The 25,080-nt window shown below is 47.7% G+C and overlaps 2 protein-coding genes across 2 annotated transcripts in view; one reads left to right on the forward strand and one right to left on the reverse strand.

Annotated features, from left to right (window-relative positions):
• LOC135916357 (structural maintenance of chromosomes flexible hinge domain-containing protein 1-like) overlaps positions 1–25,080 on the forward strand; it is a 373,767-nt gene that overhangs the window by 118,257 nt on the left and 230,430 nt on the right. The window contains exons 14-18 of the mRNA XM_065449720.2: positions 713–836; positions 2,825–3,019; positions 3,452–3,565; positions 3,801–3,907; positions 10,192–10,274. Of these exons, the coding sequence (XP_065305792.1) occupies positions 713–836; positions 2,825–3,019; positions 3,452–3,565; positions 3,801–3,907; positions 10,192–10,274 (623 nt within the window). The remainder of the gene's footprint in view (positions 1–712; positions 837–2,824; positions 3,020–3,451; positions 3,566–3,800; positions 3,908–10,191; positions 10,275–25,080) is intronic.
• Positions 13,418–14,050, reverse strand: LOC135916336 (uncharacterized). Its single transcript, XM_065449668.2, has one exon. The coding sequence runs from the start codon at positions 14,048–14,050 to the stop codon at positions 13,469–13,471; it is 582 nt and encodes a 193-aa protein (XP_065305740.1). The 3' UTR covers positions 13,418–13,468.

Consider the following 25,080-nt stretch of genomic DNA (forward strand, 5'->3'; position numbering starts at 1 on the left):
CCTCGAAGCAGTTTGCATAGGCAGAGTCAGAAAATCGTAAAAGCACTGAAATGTGGTCATCTTAATTGATAGATCTTTATATCTGGGATTGGTATAAGTGAGTTCGTCTGTACTAACTCTATAGCTAGGAGATATGCAGGACCTGTTTGCTGATAGTGGGAACGGTACAAGCAAGGGAAGCAGATCACACAGGCGTGGTTCTCTATGGTCTAAGTTGTATGTCACTTCTGGTGAGTGGCAATGGTAGCGTTTCTTTATTTTTTCTTTCCAGTTTTGGTATGATAAATTGTTATAATGAACAAATGCGTGGCTCCTGTCACGTTGGGGCAGGCAGACGAACCTCTTGACTTAGAAGACCTTTGGAAACCATGCGCTTCATTTATGGCAAAGGTATGAAGTGAAGCAGTCCACCAAAAACAGGTGTTTGAGAAAAGTGGACTTTCTGCGTCAGGACATTAAATAAATGGAAAGGTATTTTTCATGATGCTGACCTTGTGAGTAAATGCTTGGTATATGCTGGTAGTGACTTTACTGTGTCATACTGCACTGCTGTGATCATGCCATTCTGCAAATTAGTGACTTTTACTGTTGGCAGCCATCCTGCTAGCTTGACAAGCTTAGTTGTCTTGTGCAGGAAGAATGTAATTTTGAATGTAAGTGTAGAAATCTTGCATGAAAAGTTGGCACGCCATTCTTTTTGCATTTCCATTAGGATCTCGGGTGTTCTCTGGACAGATGACGCATTCCAAGTGAGCACTAACAAGCTTACTTTCATGGACCTGGAAAACAAGCTGCGGGAAAAGAACACCATATTTGCTCGGGTTGTTAATGGCCAGGCAAGTGTAGATTTCCTTTATTCTGTAATTTAGAAGTATGATATTTGTGATGTTTATGCAGAAGCAAAGAACTTTCATTGATTATCTGGCTAGTATGCTAGAAGTACATGTTTTCAGTAGTTATAGTATGTAGGATCATTCTATAGTTCCTGTAGCCATGTACATTTTACTGTTGTTTAAGTTGTGCCAATGTATGTATGAAGTGTACACCTGCTAAAGTAAAAGTGCAATTGAACTGTGTGCAGCGCCCTTGTCTGCTTTCTCTCCATCTGGCCTGTCATAAATATTTCATCCTTGTTTAACATAAAGTAGCATTTGTCAGCTGTTAAAAGCATATGTGAGCTCCTGTATGGTATCCATCATACCTTTGCACATCTTTGGAAGTTAATCAAGGCTTTTCTTCTTTTCTTTTTGCCACTCATTGCAGAAATTTTTTTTAGATCAGCCTTTCTAGACTTCCCTGCCACTGTACTTCTCAAAGAGCTATGCTTAGCCCAATCGTTGGCAGTGTTTCACAATCGTTGACACTACGAAACTGTTTTGGGCTAGCGGCACTTGCTAAAGCAGCTTGAAACAATCTGAGGTATTGAAGTTGCAAGTGCATGCTCAGGCCTGTGCTATGCCAGCTCAGCACAAAGGTGTGTCAGTGCACTGTGTCATGAATGAAAGTTGTGCTTTTTATTACTTTGAACATGACACAAGTGGCTAGGAGATTTTCTTGAAAAATGGTGCAGGCTTCCAGGAACCAAGGGACCACAATCTGCCATGCAGTTCAGGTGTTAGCTTGGCATATATGGCTCTGTGGCCATATCTTCTTATCCAGCTGCTGTAGTGGATACGGTGTTTTGTTGCTGGGCACAAGGCCATGTGTTTGGCTCCTTGCTGCAGCGCACATTCTGGGGGGGGGGGGGCTAAGTGTGCATGTCACACTTTTGTGCATGTCAACTGCAAAGAAAGTTTGGATCACATAAAAAGCCTAGTTTGACAGAGTATAAGCATTGAGGAGCCTCCGTGCAAAATTTGTCGTTTGACATATGAGTGTAAGTTTCTGTAAAAGCTAGCAAAAATAGCAGTATTTGATGCCCAAACTGAAAAAACACTCCCATTGCTGCTCGATGGAAGTCACACATGACCCACTGCACAGCACCTTGGCGTGACCTCTGAGATAAGCCCACATTACACGTAAGTTTCCTATTGATAGCATTTCAAAATGCACGATTTGGACTCGGCTACTATTTATTCTGCAGGATAAAGGCAGTCCGCACCACGGAGCACTGTCAAACTGGAGCATACAAGGGCAGGCGCTTACTCCCGAAGTAGTGCTAGCTGTGTGTGCTTCACTGTGGGCCGCCGTGGCAAGCCTTCTTGCTGTCGAGACACTCTGAGAACCACATGCTCCAATTGGCCTAGGGGGGGAAGGGGGGAGGCAGATAGGGCATAGCTCCAGGGGCGTAGTGACATGCACCAGCCCGAGCTCCCGGAAGTCTGCAGCACGCTAAAAAATTTTGGAGGCAGCGTGTTGGCATTTACGTCACAGTGACAACCACCAGGTGCTCGCATTGTCGGCTTAGGTGTTTTTTAAAGGCTTCTAACAAGAAAGCTATACAATTGGAAGTCCTGTGGCTTTGCCAAAAGTAGTTCACGGGTGTAAACTACTCATTTGGAACAAATTTAGCAAAGTGAAATTTTGTTGCATTTGGCCTTTGACAAGCCCCTAAGCAACCTTAAACAGCTCTTTTGAGCAGTTTAAAATGTTAATGTTTTGCAAAATTTGGCAAGCAAATGCAAACTCTCAGGATGGAGCAGGCATAGAAGCTAACTTGTGAGCCCTTGCTCTACATGATTGTCTTGTTTTTCATTTTCGCTCTCATGCTGCTCCAGCCCTTTCCTTTCCATTTCCGTGCTTAGATGTGGGCCAGATCATCCTGCTGATAAATTCTGTCTCTTAGTGGGATGTCTGACCAACACCAGTCTCTTCTGTGATGCAGGCGGTGCGTGCCAGCATTGAGAAGCACTTCCTGGAATGGCTCCAGTCGTGCCATGAGCACAGTGACAAGCAGATCATGTTTGAGTCATTCCAGGAGACAATCAGCCGGAGGGACACTCAGAAATATAAGCAGTACCCCTGGGCTGTGTTCAACACCATTGAATGGGATGGCAAGCGCTTCAAAAAAGGACAGCTGGTGAGTCAGTCTGCAAGGAGACCTCTGTTATTCACTTACATCATGAGCTGACCTGAGCTTGTTTTTCTGCTGAGAGGCAACAACTTTTCTCGCACTGTGTCAACAACATGTATTATTGAACCAATCACCGAGCCAATACTGTTCCATTGCTGACACTAGTTTTCTTTAGGGGTCTTGGGGTATCGGAAGGAGTATAGGCATCATAGGAACCATGTACATTGGGAACTTGTGTTCTGTAGAAGGTCATACCGAAATAAGCATAAAATTCATATAGAAATTAACAGGGAGCTTTCTTTTTTGTGTGTGGCACGCGGTAACAGCTATGGAGTGTGGTTTGGCTCCCTGCAGGTGTGATCTTGCACTTATGAATGTTGCCAAATTTGTGTCAACTGCTGTGTGTATATTAATGAAACTGATTATTTTTTTGCCCAGATTCGGACACAACGAACAAATCCAATTATTATTGGCTCCATCCGGAGGTTCCTGCTGTATGGCGACTACACTGAAAGCGTCTGCGCAACAGGAGGGGAAGTGGAGATTCAGCAGGTATGTGCAGATTGTGTCAGCTCCAGCCGAGCAGGCTTCCTTGCCTTCAGAATATCCTTGATTGATTGTGGTACTGGGTAGTGCTCAATTTTATGTTTATGATTATGAAAAAGTTTTGAGACATTGCTGTTGCATGGCAGTGGTAGGCTTTGCCCCCACCCCTTCTTTTTCTTATGATGAAAGTTTTGCTCGCACTGATGCTGCATGTTGTGACCAGCGTAATTTTCTGCTCCAGGAACCAAGATCACTGTATGATGAGGTGAAGATCTTCCCGCTAGCGAAGCTGGATCGCAAGGTCACAGATTCCATGCTGCAGAAGATAATTGACGAGGAAGAAGGCAGGTGTGTGCTGCTGTGGTGCAAGATCCTTGCTGTTCTCAGGCTTGTTATGCCTGCAGTTGCCATACGTTGTCTTTTTGTGCGAGCTAAGGAGCATTTTCATATATGGTATGAGCTCATGCTAAGTACAAGCTATTATTCTGGATGCACCTCACTAGTGGATCAAAAGGGTGCTCAAAAGTAAGCTATCCAGATTTGTGTTCCTAGTCTACTTGATGGTTTTAAGAAATCTACTTTCAATGTGATGCATGTGTCAGTGATGACTGTCTGCAATTAAAAATAATGGAATCAAAAGATTATTTTTGCTGCGCAAAATTTTTTGTAGCAGTAGACAGAAATGGTGCAAATTGAGAGTAAGCTCATTATTGACACATTTCATCAGTTAGAGCTTTGGAGGAACTTTCACACTTAAAGTTGACTGTTCATTCGAATGAACTCTTGGGGGACCACCTTAGTCTGAATAATTGGGAGTCGGAAAGAACAGATTCATGAGAAGAAAAGAAAGTGTCTTTACAAGCAGTACGAGAAATTTGTCACTGCATTGCTGTGTGCATGCAACTTGGTCAGTCTGCTTTTAGGCAGTCTCCATAGGCTCTATGAAACAAGAGAGAAAGTGCGCACCAAATCTGTAATTTCTAGTAGCTTCAACCGAACTCTAGTTTTGACATCCTTATAATCATTGGTCAAATAAGTTGACATTTCAGGAAGGCTTGTCCTGTCATTCTTAACCCCTTAAGTGTTTTATTATTTCTACAAAAAGTGATCTTATTTTGCTTTTTTTTCTGGTATATATTCAGGCTTCTCTTTTTCTGAAGTAGCGAAAATTTGGCGAGTTGGTATGCATCTATATTTTTAAGCAAGTTCCAAGCAAGCCTGAGAAGACCCAGACAAACGGCGTAGAAAACAGACCAAACAAGCATTGCGACAGTGACATCTACTTTTCCAAAACACTTCTAAAGTGTTTTCAACTAATTTACTTCATATTTAAAGGGGCATACCTGATTTTACCTTTTCACTAAGCCATATCTTCACTAAGCAGTAAACAATGTATTTGTCATTGCCATTAACAGCACTGTAGGAAAGCAGGAAAATGCCTTATTTTGCAGGGCATCCGAATCAATTATTCTGCGAGTGAGATTTCAAAAGCGCCGTTTTTAAGCACTGACAAAGTGCTACCATCTATGTAGTAGAACACAAGGACTGAATAAACACGTCCTTCAAATGCTGAAAGAGTGCTGCGATCTGTGTAGTAAATCACAACGAGCTCAATAAATGCTGTTTTTGAGTGCTGACACTGCAGCCATCTTTGCAGGCAGGCAACTAGGCGAAAAACTAAGTGGATGTGCTCCGTTTGTCCATATTGCTGTGAAAATGAAAATATTGCCATGAACAAGCTTTGCTTTACTAGTATCATGTTGACAAGCTAGGCTCATCCAAAATGCTTAAAGGGTCCCTGAAACGGTTTGGACAAGTGATCGCTGAATGATCACCGAGTGATCGGGGCTAAGCTCTCTCCCTCCACTGGCTCTACGACAGGATGTCATCGATGACCCCACTTGGGTAGCCAGTCGTATGGCTTGCCCAACTGATGTGAATTGGGCTAACTATATCAATTTCATAGTTACATATAAAGTACTTAATACAGTGGAACCCTGTTCATACGTTTTTCACCGGACCGGGGAAAAAAACGTAACAGCCGGGAAAACGCAACAGTGATGAAAGCTCCGAAAATGAATAAAAAAAGTGCAGCTTCAACTATAGACAATTTATTTCCACAGAGTGCGCTTAGGACTTAAAAAAGTCTATAATGGTGGCTTGCCGTTTCTTTCGCTCGCTAGAAATCGGCAAGCGTTTCTCAATAGCCTGGAAGGCCGCATTGCTGTCAGCGTCGATGTGAGGTGTGACGTACCTGCGGAGGAGGTCCAGAGCCGCGACGGCTTCTCCAAAGCTACGATTTGGTAACTCCTTGGTATCATGCGGCTCGTGCTCCTCGTCGTCCGCGCCACGGCAATGGCAACGGACGAAGGAATATCCGGGGGAAATTTTGCCCTCTTTGGCGTAATCATGCTAACGTGCTAACGATTGTTTATTATTGCTGCGGAGCGCACGCGTCCGAGCAGCCCGGTTGCGCGCAGCGCGGCGTGGGAGAAATGTAAACAAGAGAGGAGAGCTCGCCCGATAGGCGGAGCAACGCCACGAGCAACGCCAACTTCCGGTTTAAATTTATCTTCACAAAGAGTGACGTCAGGGCCTCTCCTGAGTTTCCTTCCTCCGTGAGTCGACACGTCCAAGTCCAACAACGATGCGGGGACCGTAATCACAGTGATGATAGTGGGAGCATTTTTCACGAATGGCCACTTAGTGGCGGCCTCTCGAACTGGCATGCGGCTTCTTGCAGCCAGTTCCATAGCCAAGCCCGGCCAAGCCCAGCCAAAACTCGTCAAAAGCCAAAATGGCGGTTGGAACGCGTTGCCTACTTTAGCCCAGGCGGTTGCGGGGTGCTAAGTTGCGACGTACCATGCGGGAACGTTTTCACAGCTACTACGTAACTGCGGGGTTCCTTATACATTGTATCGTATGGAAGCTATGCTGGGACCGGATGAAAACGACGTAGCAGCCGGGAAAACACAGCAGTGAGGAACGTAACAACGGGGTTCTACTGTACTTACGTAACAAATTGTCAGGGGGCATCTGAAAACTCAAAGGAGAGGCGCACTGAGCGATGCACATTTTTTAAAACCGTATGATAAATTAGTGAAATTTCAATATAACGAATCACTTGGGACCACCAAAAATTGTTCGTTATTCTGAAAGGGCGTTATAGCGAGAGCCCCAAAATTAACCATTCCACCCATCTAGCCATCAGTTCATAGGTTGTCACCATTTGTGTTATCCATAAAAACATCGCTGTTGGCTCTCGTCCCGCGCTGTTGCTATATTCTATAGATTCTGCCACCATGCACCACCGAAGCACTGTATACAGTGAAACCTTGTTAAACCGTAGTTCACCGGAGCTTGGAAAAACTATGTACTAAATGGTAGTGCTGCTTAGCCGAGATAGCGTGTCATCGCCCACTTACCTATCAAAAACGGAACTCAGAGAGAGTACGACGAAAGAGCATAAAACGTTCAGTATTTATTCATTTAGCGTTATTTTCGTTTGATGCCATGCTGGCCTAGCAATGACGACAGTGGCGTCAAAGTCCCTTAAACTCGGTAAACACTCACATGAGGCTGACGTAATGCGCAGCTTCTGCCACTGTCTGGCCTGAATTGCCCGTGCTGTTGCTTTCTGTGTTGTCCTCATCACTGTCGTTAGGTGACACTTCTGCAATGACACAGGCAATGATGGTGAAAAGTCGAACCCCAAGATGCTGAACCTCGTGGCCAGCATCTTTTCGCAGTCCCAGGAGCACTGTCGAGCATCGTCTCCTTCGCATTTCAAATGCCACACACCATAGTCAGTGGTAGATCCCTCTCGCGTACTAGATCCGACTTCATGCTGCATTCGACAGCACAAACGATGTCCAATTTTTCTTTTATGCTTAGCACCTGGTTTTTGTCCGAGCTTTGGCATGACGCGAGTCATAGCTTGCACGAGGCCACAGCACAGGCCTCAACTAGCCATCCATAACGCTTTCTGGCTCGGCACCGACATGATGTTGATTAGTGTGGCTTCACCCTTCCAAGTGCCTTCTGCGTTTGTGCTTGGAGGCCATTCTGATCTCGGAGGCTTGTTCTGCCTGACCAACTTACCGCCATGATTGCACTATGAAAACTGCAAATCCTATGCGTTAACCAGTACATACAAACTAAGCTGGTACAGCTCATGCGAATAAAGAACACAATATTTTTAATGATTTTACTACGTTTAAAACGAAACTACTGTTTAAGCAGGTATGGTTTAACGAGGCTTTACTGTAGTAAGAGCGATGTGTGCAAAGCAGATGTTTATGCTGAGAAAACTACTGCAGGAAGGAAGCTCCATGTCTCTTCCAAAGCGAAATGTTTCTTGTTTGTTTGTTTTCACATTTCTTGTCATGGACACCACAACTGTATGTGGTCACCTGTGGTTACCTGAACTATTCCAAAGTGTAAGCGTGCATGAAAGGCACCGTCCAGAAAGTGCAAAGTGTGATCATATGGAATCTCGGTGAGTACGAAGGATACATTTCTCCGTGGTTGTAGCTAGTACGGTTGCAGAAAGAAGTCGAAGAAAATGTCATGCACAGAAAGAAGGGTGAAAGAAGGAAGAGATGTACCTCCGTTGTGAGGCAACAATTGCCTGGGCGGAGCATGCGTTCGCTAAGAATTCTCTCCCACGCTTTTTTTTATTGAGCGCCACCTCAGCTCTTGCGAACATGTGCGCTGCGGCATTCGCTTTCTGCATCTTGTCATCTGCTAGCCTACTGTTCCAGCTGCCGTGACAGATGAACGGAAATCTAAAAATTTCCAGATTCTGGAATGTTAGTTTGTAGTACTGAGGCGTTGCTAAAATCACACCGAAATTGAATAATGATTCAGAGCATCTACATACTGAGAATTCTAAGGGATTTTGAGTGGTCTGGAACAACTCAGGGAAAACTCGGGGAATTTGTGCCTCTATTAGGGAAAATTACCTGTAATTTTATTGAAAGGTTCGAAAGTCGCGGTAATGCTGGCTCGTGTAACAGACAGGAATCGTAATGAATTGCCTTTGACGCCCTGTCATCAGCTGGAGGAGTTTTCAGTGTACATTATTTTCTAAGGCATTTTATTTGCTGTGCATTTTACTCTCCTCCCTCTATTCTATTTTTGAATAACGTAAACACTACTCCTTAGTATTCAAACTGGATTAAGTCATTTTTTTAAAAAGTCTTTCACATGCTTACTAGAGAGTGACAGCACCGGGTGACATGGTTTCAGCCCGCCTCGACATAAAACATCGTTCTGCGTTACTCAGGGGCCGACAATGCCATTTTGCAACTTGGCAAAAGAGAGACAAAGAATTCATGGTCAAAACGACACCAAGCTGGCGCAGACAGGCCGCATGGGCCGAAAAAGGCGCACGTGCGAAGTCTGACTTCATTTCAGCATTTGCCCCTGTTTTGTGAGCAGCCATGGCGTTAAAAGTAGTGTATTTTTTTTAAACTTTGCGGTTGAATTAGATGCTGATAAATACAGAACAGGTAGTTTATGAGACACAAGCCAAAAACATTGTTTTTCAAAAATCGACTTTTCCACGATTTTTCGGTTTTCGAGGGCTGCGTCCCCCCTTAAGTGCATCACTTAAAGATCAGAAGGACGTACCCTAATGACTGAGTACATTCATACAAGATCGTACCGAGTATGTTTCAGTATGTTTGTATGGAAATCGTACGGGAATGCTAGAACGCTTCGTGCCTATTTGTGCCTTTATAGCCTTAATTCTTGCGTTTGCCTATGCGCGCAATAGTGTGTTGTCTCCCTGCCTTCATAACTGCATAGTTGCCATCCATGATCGTGTTGAAAGCGGCCACTGTTTCGTCTTCAGCGGTTGTGGCAAACAGTAGTTTTGTTTTCACGTAATGCTTGCATTGGCCGTGTGGCTTCTTAACTGCATGGTCTTCGTCCATGATCGCGTCGATTTCGTCCAGAACACTTGTGGCAAACGTTAGCCTTGTTTCGACTCAGTGCAGGGGCTGTGAACGCAATGTCACAAACACAGCAGAAGCTTTTGAGGATGAAGGGCACCGGCGACACTGCAATGAACAGACAATCTGTTGGCACTTATCCGACTATCTAAAGAGAATTGGAATGTGTGCATGGCAGTGAAAAGAGTGTCTCACATGAAGACTCGCAGTGTGGCTATGCTGAGAAGGAAGTCGCAAGGCTTTCACTGCTGCATGCAAAGGCCAATCAGTGACGACAGGACAAAAATTGCAGCGCCTGCATTGCTTTTGGGTAAAATAAAGATAGGGTTTCCTGAGTTATTCAGTAATAAAAGCATTTTGACATAGCCAGCATTTTGTTGTTGTTTTTTGTGATACCCACAGTAATTTGGTTAATTGAGACGGTTTTTTTTTCAGTCCTGTGAAAGCCAAATTAACGAGGTTTTACTATATTTTGCATGTCTGCCATTGCTGTGCATGTTGGCTGGCAAAGGATCGCTTTCTCTCATATACCCGTTTTTAATAATTTGCGACAGTCATTGCGGAAGCACTCTTGATATGTGAAGAACACTTGGCTTGGGCTCCTTGTGGCTCCACTAACGGTGTGGTTTGAGCTAAATGCATGTGCATAAATGGTCGGCACTGTTTCTTTCTCAGGTTGCCTTCAAAGCTGTATGTGACGTGGCCTGAAGGAGATCAGCTTTACCCAAACGAGAAGCGGCCAGCTGGAAAGGCTATAGGTGTGTCAAGCATTTTGCAGTTTTTTGTTCTTGCTTCCATGTCTGCAAGGATTACTTTCCACACTGGGTGCCTAAGGGAGCATGAGTTTAGCCTTGGAAAGGTTGCACAAAATGTATGTATACACTAAAAAAGCTCCTTAGTCCGATTTAAAGCTGTGCATAGGTTAGAATTCATGATCTTAAAGGCACGGAGACAAGATGAAGAAGACACACAAACATAGACATTTGGGCAATTATGTCTTTTTGGTTGCTTTTGTGTGCATGTTTTCTACATGTGCCTTTAATAATTGGGAATGTCTCTGGACTGGTAGAACTCAGCTTTCAATTGGCGTTTAAGCCAATGCTGAATGAAATGCACTCAACGACTGATTATTTGGACACTGATAATTTGGGCATGCTTATTTGAACAGCATTGCGGCACCGCCACTAGCCCCATAGACTTAGTAACACTAAAGGCAAACACTAAGTCGACGTCGACTGTTTTAGGGGGGACGTGGCCATGAAAAAGATTTTTTTTTCAATTTATGGGAATAAATTCGTGAAATTTGGCATGCGGGTGTGATTGGTTATGCTGATATCATAACTGAAATTAGTTTTGTGCTATCTATTATAGTTCTCAAGTTATAATTGACAGCCTCTAATGGTCATCCCCAAATTAATTATTTATACACATAAGTTGGCCAAGATTTTCACATCTGCATGTTCACAAAGGCCCATTCTTAGCAATAAAGCTATTGGTTTATTTTAAATGCCAAAATGAGTAAAAATATTTTTGCAGCTTTCCTTTGCATGTTGTCTTACAATTTTTGCAAAAAACCTATTATAAATTTTTTTATGAGGTTAAGTTAGAAATGGACAGCTTTATTGCACTCATCAATGTGTTTGAAGATGTATGTGCAAAAGACAATGATTTTGTCTTCATTCATTGTAAAATGGCACTGGGATGACTGAAAGCAACTGCACGAAGTATGAAAGCTGAGAAAATGTAGCTCAAAGTTCCATTTGTTGTAAACATTTAATCTTTATTTTGAGCGCCTACCGTAAAAACCGGAATATAGGTCGAACTTTTTTCAAAAAACCATTGCGAAAAGTCGACCCTCGACTTATATACCGGACATTGGCGGAAAAACTACGGAAGGCTTGCAACAATGGGCGGATGAAGTAAATAGCCGCCATCGCCATCAGCAGCAGTGCGGCGTCTATGGCGGCGTGGCGACGTTGTGGCACCGGCATTTTGCGTTTCCATTGTCGCAATGTTATATTAATTAAAGGCTGCATTTTCATTTTGTTTCAAAATGAGCGGAAGCCGGCATCAATTCGCCGTCACCTTCAAGAAAAAGGCGATTGAGTACGCGAAAGCCCACGGCAACCTGGCGGCACAGCGCGAACTTGAAGTATCCGAGAAGAGCATTCAGTAGTGGCGGAGGCAAAAGCAACGTATTACAACTTGCAGCAACCAAAAGAAAACGTCATTTCGTGCCGGATCGCAGTGGACTGCAGAACTGGAAAGCAAGGTTGCGGAGTCCGTCCGAGGGCTGCGTTAAGGTCGCTGCCTGCGACTGCCGAATGCATCCGTTTGAAAGCGGTAGAGATCGCACGCGCCTATGGACTGGGCAGCGAGAAGCACTCGTCATCCGACTCTGATCAAAGGCGTTGCTCCGATTCGGAGTAGCGCTTGCGCACTTCGTGCCCTTCTGTGTACTGTACACCCGACGAAGTCGTTTAGCAGTGACCAATGTGAATTCAGTGACTGCATTGACTATACTTTTATTCATCTGTAGTGACAGTGTGACAGTGGTCGAGATACGGGCCACAATTTTGTAGCAATGTCTTACATTAAATCAGTCAAACTTGTGATAAAAATACACTGCCGTTCCAGTTATTTTCTTAACAAAACATGATTTTAGGCATTGAAGCACAAAAGTAACTGGAGTGCTAATGCATTTCTCCGCAAAGTTCGGGAATAAATATCTTGAAACTGGTGTCATTCAGAAAATTCGTTCAGATTAGGTCTACCTTGTGAACTCCCTGGCTAAACTTTGTAAATTGCAATATGTGCCATAAGGTAATTAGTTCATCACTTAATTAGCAAATTTATCACAGACAATTATGCATTTCAATTTGTTGTGTAATGTCTGCCTTTTTGAGTGGACCATTTCATGGACTAGAATTGTGCAATCTCATATAGGCAGCTTAAAATAATGTTGAAATTGTTTGCTGAAACACTCCCTGTATATACCGTATTTATTGGAATCTAGGCTGATAGTTCTTTTCAAATAATCATATTCCAAACTCTAGGGTCGGCTTAGATTCGAGAATCTTAAAAAACGCACCAGATTTTCATTGAAACTGCTAAATATGGTGCATAGCTAGCGCCATCTAGAAAAGTCAGTATCGCAGCCGCTACTAGCCGTGCCAGTAGCCAACCGTACACAAGCGAGGTCGCCATTTTAACCTCTGTTGTGTCGGCCGTATCGGTGTGCGGCGTGGTGTTATCGTAATTGCACCAAGCAGGAGATGCCACTACAGTGCCACTTTCAAGCGAAAAATTGTGATAGCCCCAGAAGCGTTGTCGAACCTTCAAGCCGGGCGGGACTTCGGCGCCGACGAGAAAAACATCCATCGTTGGAGGGGACAACGACAGCAGCTTTTTGCGTGCGCCGCAACGAGGATGGCATTTAGCCATCCAGACAGTTTTGGCCGACTTTGTTCAGACGCAGAGAGCAGCTGCCCTTCCAGTGACAACAGCAGTGCTCCAAGTGAGAGCTAGGGAACTTTCGAGGGAGAGAGGCCTAATGCCAAAGGATTTCAAAGCCAGCCGGGGCTGGCTTCAGAAATTCATTAAGCGCTTTGGCTTCAGCCTCTGACGTCGTACTTCAATCACCCAGAAGCTGCTAAGTGATTTCGGAGAAAAGCTGATAGCTTTTCAGTGCTACGCGCTTTGAAAGAGAGAAGCGGCAGGCTACAACCTTGAGCAAATCAGCAATGCCGACCAGGCTGCTGTGTATTTGATATGCCAGTGGCGTACAGTCGAACCTCGATATATCAAACAGCGCGGTGATCGCAAAATAGTTCGATATAGCTAGAATTCGATATATAAAATCACGTAGAAAACGCGTCAAAAACTAGCACAAATCAATCAATGAACCAATCGTGGCGCAATAGATACTCACATGAAGCTTCAAACAAAGTATTTATTTAGTTCGCTGAAAGTACTGAAGCAGCGTAGCCTGCTTCATATTGGCAACCGCGTGTTTGACCACGGCGTCCTCAACATAGTCCAAACGGTCCACAAGAGACAGTCCAGTCCCTTCTATTGCGCCGCGGTAGCGGCGTACAACGGCCAAAGCAGCTACAGCCTCAGTTGCAGTAGGGAGTGGGGCAACATCAGCGCTTGCTGGATCAGCCTCGGCAGCGTCTTCGTTTGGCCGCTGAGCAGTCACTTCTGCAGCGATCTCCACGTCTGTTAACTCCGCCACTGTTCCGGTGCTGTCGTCACCGCCACCGAAGTCCTCAATGCACATGCTGTGTGGCTCAGCACCGACAAAGCGCTCGAACTGGCTCCAGGTTTCTTCAAGCTGGCATTCTTCCTCTGTGCCGTCCAACGTCAAATCTTCGGTTGCTTCCTCGGAAGCTTCTTCAATGCGGGTCACGAAACCCGCATGCCGAAAGCAGTGAACTTCTCGGCGCCGAGAATGAACGCAAAGTTCTTGGCCTTCTGCTGTAGCATTGGTCCCGATAAAGGAACGTTCCGGCCGCTTACGTCGATAAACCATTTGTACAGCGCCTTCTCGACGTCTTCAAAGGCAGCTTTACGCACCCGCCGTGCGCCTGAGTGCTGGTTCTGTTCCGCCTTGGCCTTTATGTCACTCTTATTTTTCAGCAGAGTGCTCAAAACACTCCTTGGGATGTTGAAAGCTTCGGCAACGCTCGATTTCTTTTCTCCATTTTCTACGCGCTGTATCACTTCCAATTTCGCAGCAAATGTCAGGGTCGTACGCTTCTTCGCATTTGCAGCCATCACACCAACCACGACAGGCCTACGCCACACACACAACGACTGGCGTAGCACAAACGGCAGCACCGAGACGCACGTGTTGTTGATGTTGTCAAATTAGCCAACCTGGCCAAGCCACGGCCATGCCAAGCCGCCGCGTGCGTACGCTGCTACGTTCAAATGGCGCCCTCGGTGCAACAGATGTGGGCAGCTGTCGTACGCAGCAGTCCAAAACGCCCATCGCGCCGCCATCTTGGACAGTGTTGCGGGAAAGCTCGCCTCCTGTCAACAGAGCGCACTTGGTCTGGGGCGGCGGAGTTTGATATATCCATTTTACATCCGGCCCCATTCGAAATAAAAAATAAAAAATGCATGCGATTTTTCACGTGATATAAAAAGTGTTCGATATACGCAATAATTCGATATATCCGTGTTCGATATTTCGAGGTTTGACTGTACATCGTGAATGAAAAGGGTGCCAAGGAGGTGAAGGTGCGCTCTGCGGGCTACGAGAAGCAGCGCGCAACTGTGATGCTGTGCTGCACAGCTGATGGACATAAACTCCCTCCTTATGTGATATTTAAAAGGAAGCCACTGCCTGCTTGGGAAACTTTTCCAAGAAATGTCATTGTGTGGGCAAATGAGAACGGGTGGCGACGGGTGCGATGGTGTAAGAGTGGGTTAAGATTGTGTGGCGACGGCATCCAGGAGCCTTTTTCATAAAGAACTCGCTCCTTGTTGTCGACTCATATCGTGGGCACTTTGCTGACAATGTGAAGGCTGTGCTCGCCCAAGCAAACACGGACCTCGCTGTCATACCGAGCGGTATGACGGGCCTATTTCAGCCACTTGATGTCTGCATCAACAAACTTTTCAAGGATCGTCTGTGGAAATATTACACGGACTGGTTGACTGACGAAGACCACATGCTAATGGATGGGCCGCATTAAACGTGCATCGCTATCGAAGCTGGCGGGCTGGGTAGCTGCAGCGTGGGAGGACATCCCAGGTACTTTAATTGTGCGCGCCTTTAAAAAGTGCAGCATATCTAATGCGCTTGACGGTACCGAAGATAGTGTACTGTTTGAAGGTGACAGTGACAAGGAACACAGCGACGAGTCTAGCAGCGACGACGACATTAGATGAGCTCTGCACATTCAGATTCAATAAATGCTGTTTGCATTTTGTGAACGCTGTCCTCACTTTTTTTGTTCGGCCTACATTCGAGGTAATATATATTTTTTGTGTTGGCTTCGGACTTTAGGGGGTCGGCCTAGATTCGAGTAAATACAATATATATGCACACAGTCAGTCCTTGATATATCGAACATGGATACAGTCGAACCTCGTTATGTCGAACAGTGCGGTGATAGTGAAATACCATATTTACACAATTGTAAGTTGATTCGAATGTAAGTCGACCCCCCCATATTGCATGTGATAGGGGAAAAAGAAAAAAAAAGAGCATCCCAAGGGCGCATTCTATAACAAAGATTTATTAGTAACTGGCATGGTCACTGGACTACTCGTCTTCACTCGCGCCATCCTCACTAGTGCTGCCATCGTCATCGCTTCTACGGTCCCACAGCTTGTCGTCGTCCAGTGAAATCCCACATTTGGCAAACGACCACACCACGACATCTTGTGGAACAGCAACCACCGCCGAATGCACCCAACCACACGCAGCCGTCAGGGAGGCTCTTTTGACAGGTCCGGTTGGCATAAGTCCGCGATCTTCTGCCGCCAGCCACTCGTACTCACGGCGGAGCAGGTCCTTAAAAGGTGAAGATCCGGGCTTCTTTCTTGACTGTGTCGCACTTCACTGGCAGGGACCGATCACACATTTCAGTGATGTATGCCGCAAGCTTGGCCTACAGCTACGGAAGACTTCAACCGGTGGGAAATTGTTCACTTGCTGTTACAGGTGAAAATTTTGCTTCACTGCAGTTGCCACTCTCGCGCCACCCATTCAGAAATATCGAACTTGTGGACTGCTGCGCAGTGATTTGTTTCTTCGGCATAAAGATGGCAGCCCTCTTGAACGCTGCTGTGAACGAGTGCCGAATGTTTAGTGGGCCTGGAGCACTCATGACGACTCATGAGCACTCATGCTGACCGTCAAGTCGAACGCATCAAGCCAATGCCTTTGGTCAAACTAAGAGCTACAGGGAAAGAGAAACACGTGAGAGGTGTCTGCTCTTCCACGAAATACTGATACTCCCCGTAAGCAGCGCCCTTCTGAGGGTGCCGCCGCGAATGGAACAGCGGCACTTCCATCAGCTATCGACACCCCCCCCACAGGTGTTGTGTGCACTGTAAAACTCTCACAAATGTTGAAATATCCTTCCGAAAAGTGAACGAACACGGAATAGCGAAAAGCGGCAGGTAGGGCCATAGAGCAAACAAAATTGTATCCCGTTGTAGAGACTTTGACGCCTAGCTACGGCGACTGTGATGTGCCGTCCCGACGATTCAATCTTTTTTTGTCTTCTAAATTCTTCGACATTTCCATATTATTTCTCAAGTTTCGTCGTACTGTATGTTTATCGGTCTTCTGAGCGTGCGATTTCCTTCTGCTTGCTTTTCGTAATCCAGTGCATTAATTGATAACATGACCATACGCTGTGCCTTTCTTTAATGTGCGTCTTACCGCTCCCTTTCTGTTCCAGTGAACTTGGCAGTATCTAGCATCAAGTTCATAGACCAAACTGTCATGACATTAGCTGCGTCTCAGTGATCGTCTCAGTGCGCGAATTCTGCTACTCACCCAACATCGCGCAGCTCCGGCGCCGTAGCAGAAATGCTCCTCGCGTCTGTGCTTGCTGCATACCCGAGTTGTAGCCGATGGCTGTCTGCCGGTTCTAAGTTTCGCCAGCCAAGCTTCACGCAGCTCCTTGCCGTGCGGCTACGTGTGAATAAGGCTGACATCGAGCTCCATTGTGTATGTCCGGCACTGTGGCACCGAGCAATAGCCTACCATGCTGCACGCCTCCAAAGGCAGCCACTACCTACTATAGTACTTTCAAATGTTGTCAAGAAGACACCCAATGTGGTAAAGCCTGACCATTTAATCAGAACCGCGGCGCAGGTAGGACTTTAAACTTTCGTTTTCAGCTTGCTTCAGCGCTTCCGAAGCAGCCGATGCGGCCGCTGTGTCCACGTGATCCCTCATGCCCTGTCACGCCAACGGTGGCGCTAGCTTTTCGAGTGGTGGAGCTTGCCCCCAATATCGAATGCTGTTTATATCGCCTGGAAAATTGCATGCATTTGTTATTTTTTGTTTTGAACGGGTCGGACGTGACGGGATATATCGAACTCTGCCACCCAAGAGTATGGCGCTCTGTTGAAAGGCAGTGAGCGTTCCCCAACACCCTCAAAAGATCCTTTCACTAGTCCATTAAATCCTTTCTTATCATGTTTACAGTGACATTATTGTCACGATCCGCCCGGGTTCATGGACAAGGGAGGGCTCGAGGCACCCTCCGTTAGATGGACGCTCCGCAGCGTGGTGGTGATGAACGATGACTGACCGCCGAGCAGCTGTGCTCGTCGGTGTTTAATTGCGGTGCAGTGACCAATGTTGCCTGCCGAGCCTAGGAGGCCACCGAGCCTGGTGGGCAAACGAAGTTTATGCCTGAGGGGGCGTCACATGCCTGCTACACCCCCTTATCCCCAGTTTGTTTGTCAACAACAAAAAAAACTTCTAAATTCAATGTACGAGGCTCCGCCTCTGTTCTGGCCGGGTCGACAGTGCCTGCTACTCAGGCGAGTAACGGTCCGGTGGCCTTCGCCGTCGAGTACTCCGCCTGGGCACCGCTGTTGACGGGCCGGCTGTGGCAACGCCGGTTGCTGCCTGAGCCAGCCTCACTCCATCCGGAGGGTCCATAGTAGTCGGCCTTGTGAGTGGTGCCAGGCTCGACACCGGTCCAACAGGTGCCGCACCACTGGCAACGCTTGCGCCCTCCGAGGTTGGCGGTACTCTGCTGGAAGCGACTGGTGCTGCCGCTAGTCCTCCTGCGGGCTGGAACTCGGAAGTGGCAGTTGATGGTGCTGGCCAGGTCCTGAGGTGAGGCCTAACATGGTCGGAGTGTCCGTGCCACGTGGCCCCATCTGGCATGCAGACAAGCAGCGATGAGGTTCTGGCAGGAGACACCACCTGTCCGGTGGACCAGGGTGGGCCAGGACGGAAGTTGCTGGCGAAAATTGAAGCTCCTGACTCCGGCAAAGGCCCGGGACGGCACCCTCAGTCAGCAGCCAGCTTCTGCTGCTTCAGGAGCATTGTGGATCGGAGGTTTGGTTGCAAGACGTCCAAGGGTGTCTTGACCATCCGACCCAGCAGGAGCTCACAGGGGGCACGGCCAGTGACATCGTGGGGCATGGTCCGGTGTTGGAACGGTATCTGGGCAATCTGCATCCGGGAATGCCCAGTCTGGCTCTTCTTGAGCTTGTCCTTGATGGTTTGCACCACCCGCTCGGCTGCACCATTTGAAGGAGGGTGGTACGGCAGAACCATCATCTGGCGGATTCCATTCTTCGTCAGCCAGGCCAGGAACTCTGTGCTGGTGGAAGCAGGACCATTGCCGGACACGATGACGTCCGGCAACTCCTGGGCAGCGAAAATTTGTCATAGCGCTGCAATGGTCGCACCTGCTGTTGGAGTGGTGACAGGTAGAACCTCCACCCATTTCGAAAAGGTGTCCACCACCACCAGGAAGTAATGGCCCATGGAGGCGGGACTAGGGTCTCTGTGGGAACGGCCAGGGGGTGATTTCCGCATGACGTGAGGCCCGCTGATGCTCCTGGCAGATTTAGCAGCTCTGCACCATTTGAGCGATGTCCTGGTCCAGGCCAGGCTATCAAGCATGGGACTGGGCCACCATCTTGGTCTTTTCCATGCCAGGATGACTTGTGGGCAGCAATTGCAGGACCCTGGACCGGAGACATTGTGGGATCACCACTCTGGAACCCCACAATAGGCAGCCTTGCTTTAAGCTCAGCTCGGTGGCCTTGTGGCTATACGCCTGCTGGACCAATTGCTCCCCACGGGACACCGCCTTGACCACCTGAGACAGGACTGGGTCCTGGCTGGTCGCTTGCAATACGGCTGATCTTGAGAGTACCTCCGGGTACGCGTGCTCGAGCATACACTTCAGCAGGTTCTTGAACAGCATCAGGCATCTTTGGCAGGGGCAGGCGGCTTAGGGCATTAGCAGGTCGCAGGTCTTTTCTCGAATGGTAAACCAGCTGCTAACTGTAAGCTGCCAGCCTCAAGGCCCAGCATACCACTCGAGGCAATGCCTGCACAGGAACTGCTTTGTTAGGCCCGAGCAGCCCCAACAGAAGCTTGTGGTCCGTGACCGCCTCGAACTTCCGTCCCCACAGATACTGGTGAAAGCGTTTGACACCGAACATGAGGGCCAAGCCTTCCTTGCCCAGCTGGCTGTAACAATGCTTTGCAGCATGAAGCCGACGAGAAGCAAACGACACAGGGCCTTCCTGGCCATCCTTGTCCCATTGCGCGAGGACGGCTCCTACACCGCATGGCGACGCATCTACGGTGAGGACGACAGGTTGGCAGGATCGAAGTGTACCAGCACTGGAGCCTTGGTGATTAGCTCCTTGCTGCGCTGGAAGGCCCGGTCCTGCTTCTTGTTTCAGACCCATTGCTGACCATCTCGTAGCAGAAGATGGAGCGGCTGTAGATGCTCCGACAGGTTCGACAGAAAACTCCTGTAGAAGTTGATGAGGCCGAAGTAGCTCTGAAGCTCCTTCTTGTTCTGGGGCTTAGGTGCCTGGAGCACAGCATCAACTTTGTGGGGAACCGGGGCTAGGCCAGCCTCGGATATGACATGTCCCAAGTACTGAACACTGGGGGCCAGGAAAATGCACTTTTCCAGCTTGAACTTAAGGCCAGCATCCTGCAGCCGTAGCAGGATGTTGTGCAGGTATTGCAGGTGGTCCCTGTCGTCAGTGCCAGTAACTAGGATGTCTTCCAAGTACACCGCCACATACCTCATGCCCCTCAAGAGGTTGTCCATCTCCGTCTGAAATATGGCTGGGGCTGAGGCCACGCCAAATGGTAAGCGCATGTACTGGAAGAGCCCCAAAATTGGCGATATTGTGACATACTTCTGGGAGGCATCCTGGAGCACCAGCTGCTGGTAAGCATTCCTGAGGTTGAGCTTTGTGAACTTCTGTCCACCGGACAATGCTGACCAGAGATTTTCAATTTGAGGCAACGGGTACTTCTCGGTGGTAGCGACGGGTTTGATGGTAACCTTGAAATCCCCGCAGATTCTGACACTGCCATCTCGCTTGAGGACTGGTACGATGGGAGCGGTCCATTCGGACGTCTTGACGGGCACCAGGTTACCCTCTCGCTGTAACCGTTGCAGCTTCTGGGTGACCCTGTCCTTCAGGGCGAACGGCAGTGGGCGAGGCTTTAAAAAACGTGGCCGGGCTCCTTCACTTACATAGCTGCTAGCCATCGTGCCGGCGAATGTGCCCACCCCTGGCTGGAACAGGGACTTATTCGGTCAGAAGGCTGGGGACGTCTTTCACCACATGCAGGCTGGCTTCCTGGTACTCTGGCAGACGAACGCCCAGTGCATGAATCCAGTTTCAGCCCAGCAGCATTGGCGACGACCCCTTGTTTAAGTAAAGGGGAAGAGTTGCCTCCCTGTCACCAAAGCGAACGCCGACCTGTGCCTGACCTTGAACCTGGGAGAGGTTCCCGGAGTAGCTGTGCAGAATCACGCCCGAAGCCTCGACGGACACACCGGGAAAAGTATGCTTGAAGAGTGTCACAGAGTTGCATGCCCGCGCCCCTCTCAAGATGGCCGCTATTGCCGCAGCAGCAGCAACGCCGCTTGCACGGCGATGGGGAAGAGAGCTTCCCATTGTCCCGAGCTCGCCAGACCGGTTTGGTCACGTGTGTCGCCTGAGCGCGGCGGAGGGACGAGGCGGCTCGGCGAGCGGCAGAGTGGCCTGGAAGACGAAGCAGGTTGGTCGGGCACCGGGGGACAGCTGAAGATGTGGTCGCCAGGCTGAGATCACCAGGCCGAAGTCTTCGCTGGCCGAGCGACAGACGGTGCAAGTCCATCAGAATCTTCGGCAGCGAGGTTGCAGCAGCCCGACGCTCTTCAGATCGGGACTTCGGCAAGCACGCCCCAGATAAGCCTCGTGTTCCAGCCCGCTCTCAGAACTTTCCGCCGGGCTGTCTTTTTTAATCGCGTTTAATCTTTCGTTTAGTTATCCATCGAGTGTTGTTTCTTATATGTTCTGTTAGTGTAGTGTTTGCCGTGTCTATTGCCGCACGTATTTTGTATTTGTGTCGCGTATTTTGTTTGTTTTTTCGCGAGTGTAGGATTTCCCACGTGGTGGGCTTAGTGTCGCGCGATCGGCGTCAGGGCGTGTGTTGTGTGACCCGCACGCCTTCCGCGAACTAGGCCCCGCTGCTGGTAATTTGTATGTCATTCCAGTATGTCTCGCGCATGATTTCATTTTATTAAATTGAGTGTGTGTGTTGTAAGGCGTCGCCTCCCGTCTCATGCCTCTGGTTCACGGTCGATCAGGCGTGGACCTTATCGCCGGTCAGCAGTCGAACCCTCAATAAACGTACGGGGGGTGGGTTTGTTGTCGCCCCATCCCCTCCGGTTCGGAGAGTGCGAATTCCCTCACCATCAATCTTTGACAAAGAGTTTCCCGGACATTACTGACACGCTGGCCCCTGTGTCCAGCTCCATGGAAATGGGGTGCCCGCAGATTTTGACTGTCAGCATGTACGGCGGCACAGACGACGGTACAATGCCTGTGTGCCACATGTTGAAAATCAGCGGGTCCTCGGCCTTATCATGTTTCCAGTGACAGTTTTCTTGTTCTTTGGTGTAACCTCGTATGCGCCCAACCAGTATGCTTTGTATTTATTTATAGAATAGCTTTTTTAGTATAATTAACCTGTGCATTTTTCGATTCATACCGTTGTGTTAAGTTTATTGTACCACACTGCTAAAATCACTGCATGGTGATTGCAGTAGCTATAAAATAATAAAGTAAGATAGCTGTGGCGCGATGGGTGTATTGATTGCTGTGCACTATAGCTGCACACATTGATTGCTCCGAGGGCACCATTTAAACGTAGCAGCGTACGCATGTGGCGGCTTGGCTAGTTTGACAACGTCATTGACGCATTGCATTAGTCGCACTGACTTCTCCTCGGTACCGTGCTTTGCACCTGTGCGCCTCGCGAGGACTCGTAGTACGTGGCAGTTCGCATCCACAATGATGCGCAACAGCGCTAGCTCACTGGGCTCACTCATAGCCGCCTTGGCAGATGCCACTTAATAATGTTTTGTTGACAGTGTTTCAAAATGCTTCGATTGACGGACGTAGAGATTGAAGAGAGATTGAAGCAGGAGTAGCGGCCAAACGAAGACGCTGCAGAGGTTGATCCAGGAAGCGCTGATATTGCCACCCTTCCCGACTTCGACTGAGGTTGTAACTGCTTTGGCCCTTCTACGCCGCTACTGTGGCGTAATAGAGGGCATTGGCCTATCACTTGTGGAACGTTTAGGCTATGTTGAGGACCGCTTGTTTAATTCTGTGGCTGCCAATAAGAAGCAGGCTACACTGCTGGAGTACTTTCAGCCAAATAAATAAATACTTGTGTGAAGCTTCAAGTGAGTATTTACTGCACCATGATTGGGGAACGATCTGGAATCGTTGTGTGGTGTGTGCGTTAGGTTGGGCCACACGCGGTTGGCGTAGGCCGCGCTGACTTCGCGTGGCCGACAAAGTCTGCTCAGCCTAGGCTAATTGTGCACAGCGCAACCGAACGCGCTCTCGGAACAATGATCCCCGATCGCATCCTTGATTCATTTGCAGAAGTTTTTTATACATGTTTTACGTGATTTTCTATATGGAATTCTGGCTGTATCAAACTTTTTTGTGATCACCGCGCTATTCGATATATCGAGGTTCGACTGTATACACAGTCGCCACCTGATAAATCAGACACCGATAATCTGGATATGCTCGGTAATTCGGACAGCTTCGCGGCACCACCAATGGCCCTTTAATTTTAATGTGTAAGGACAACCAAAATTTATGGGCAGCCGCCAACTCTACATTCGATTGTCCAGACTCCATTTGTAGTTGTAGCATGCACAGACTCTGCCGACATTATCCCCTCTGGCAACCTCGACAAGACATCAAGTATGGCCTCAGAAATGACACGTTTGATGGTAGTCCCTGAGGCCTTGCCTTGGTCACATCACTACGCCTCAGATTTAACTACAAGTGCCAATCTCTGAGGCTTTGCCTGAATTATAGGTCGCATCACCATTGGGATCATATCCTATTCTGGCAACCCTACACATGTCCTGCTCTCACCGTTCTGTTTGTTGAGTTTGCTGTTTGGACACCATTCCTCTGTTCCGTGCTTGTTTGTTTAGTTTGTTTTCCAGACAGCTCTCTGCTGGCTCCGAGAAGTCTTTCTCATGAACTTATCGACAGGCCGCGTCAAATGGTACCAGCGGTGCCCTCGCAGTCCGACTCTGAATGAGTCTCGATTCGCAGTCCGAATGACCCCACAACTGACCAGCCTGAACCTGCCGCCTACCACAATGTGCTCAAATGTAGATGTCATTGATGACCTGCTAGGCTGCAGTGTGTTGATTTCTGCCACTCTTACATTTGAAGACTTTGCAGACGTTGACAGCATGGTGGTATGTGCCGAACTGAGTGATGTCGAGTTCTTGCACCGTCAAACTATGACTTTAACTCGGATGATGATGATGTGCCCTGTGCTCTGGAGCCTTCACATGTGGACTCGAACCTTCGCAGTCCTTGCATTTACATACAGTGACCTCACAAAACTGGCAGAAATATAGGTGTATTTCATTGCACCTGAACAAAAGTGCATGCAGCAACGAATTGACCACTTATTTCATGCACAGGGGCCTTAAAACATATATAAAACTCTTTTTTTTGGATACATTTGTTTTTTTTCTGACATTCCATACTTCAGACTTATTTACATTCCGGGTGGAGTCTGAATTATCGGTCGTTGACTGTATACATACACAGTGAAATCTTGTATAAGGAACTTCAAGGGCCCGTGCTAAATTGTTCATTATTCTGAGAGATTGTTATAGTGAAAGCCCGAAAATTAACCATTCCGTCCATCAGTTCATAGTTTGCTGTTATATGAGCTATCCACAAAAACGTTGCTGTGGGCTCTCGACACCCACTGTTATTTTCCACAGATTCAGCTGCCACGCATCACAGAAGCACCGTAATGTAAGACTGATGTGCGCAAAACAGATGCCGACACTGAGTAAACTACTGACAAAAAGGTAGCTCTATTTCGCTTCTAAAGCACAATGTTTCTCGCCTTTTGTTTATTTTTCACTTTTCAACCCCTGGACCCCGTAACTGTCTCGCTCGAGGCGGACACCTAAGCTGTGCCATAGCGCAATAGGGCTTGAATTACATCTTCTGGAAAGTGCAAATTGTGACTGTGTGGTATCCCCGCAAGTACCGAGGTTGCATTTCACCAGGCGCATAGCCAGTACGGCCACAGAAGGAAGTGCAAAAGAAAGAGGCGTGCGCTGAAAGAAGGTTGAAAGAAGGGTGAAAGAAAGAAGGGATGCGCCTCTGTTGGAGCAAGCGCTCGCAAGACTTCATGCGCCTTCGCTCACCTGCATTGTTTTTTCTTGGGTGCCGTCACAGGTTTTCTGAACCCTTGCTTTGCGACGTCTGCTCTCTGCACCTTGTCGTCTGCTAGCCTACTGTTCTGGCTGCCGTAAA

This window comes from Dermacentor albipictus, chromosome 5, assembly GCF_038994185.2.
Source record: "Dermacentor albipictus isolate Rhodes 1998 colony chromosome 5, USDA_Dalb.pri_finalv2, whole genome shotgun sequence".
Classification (NCBI taxonomy): Eukaryota; Metazoa; Arthropoda; class Arachnida; order Ixodida; family Ixodidae; genus Dermacentor; species Dermacentor albipictus.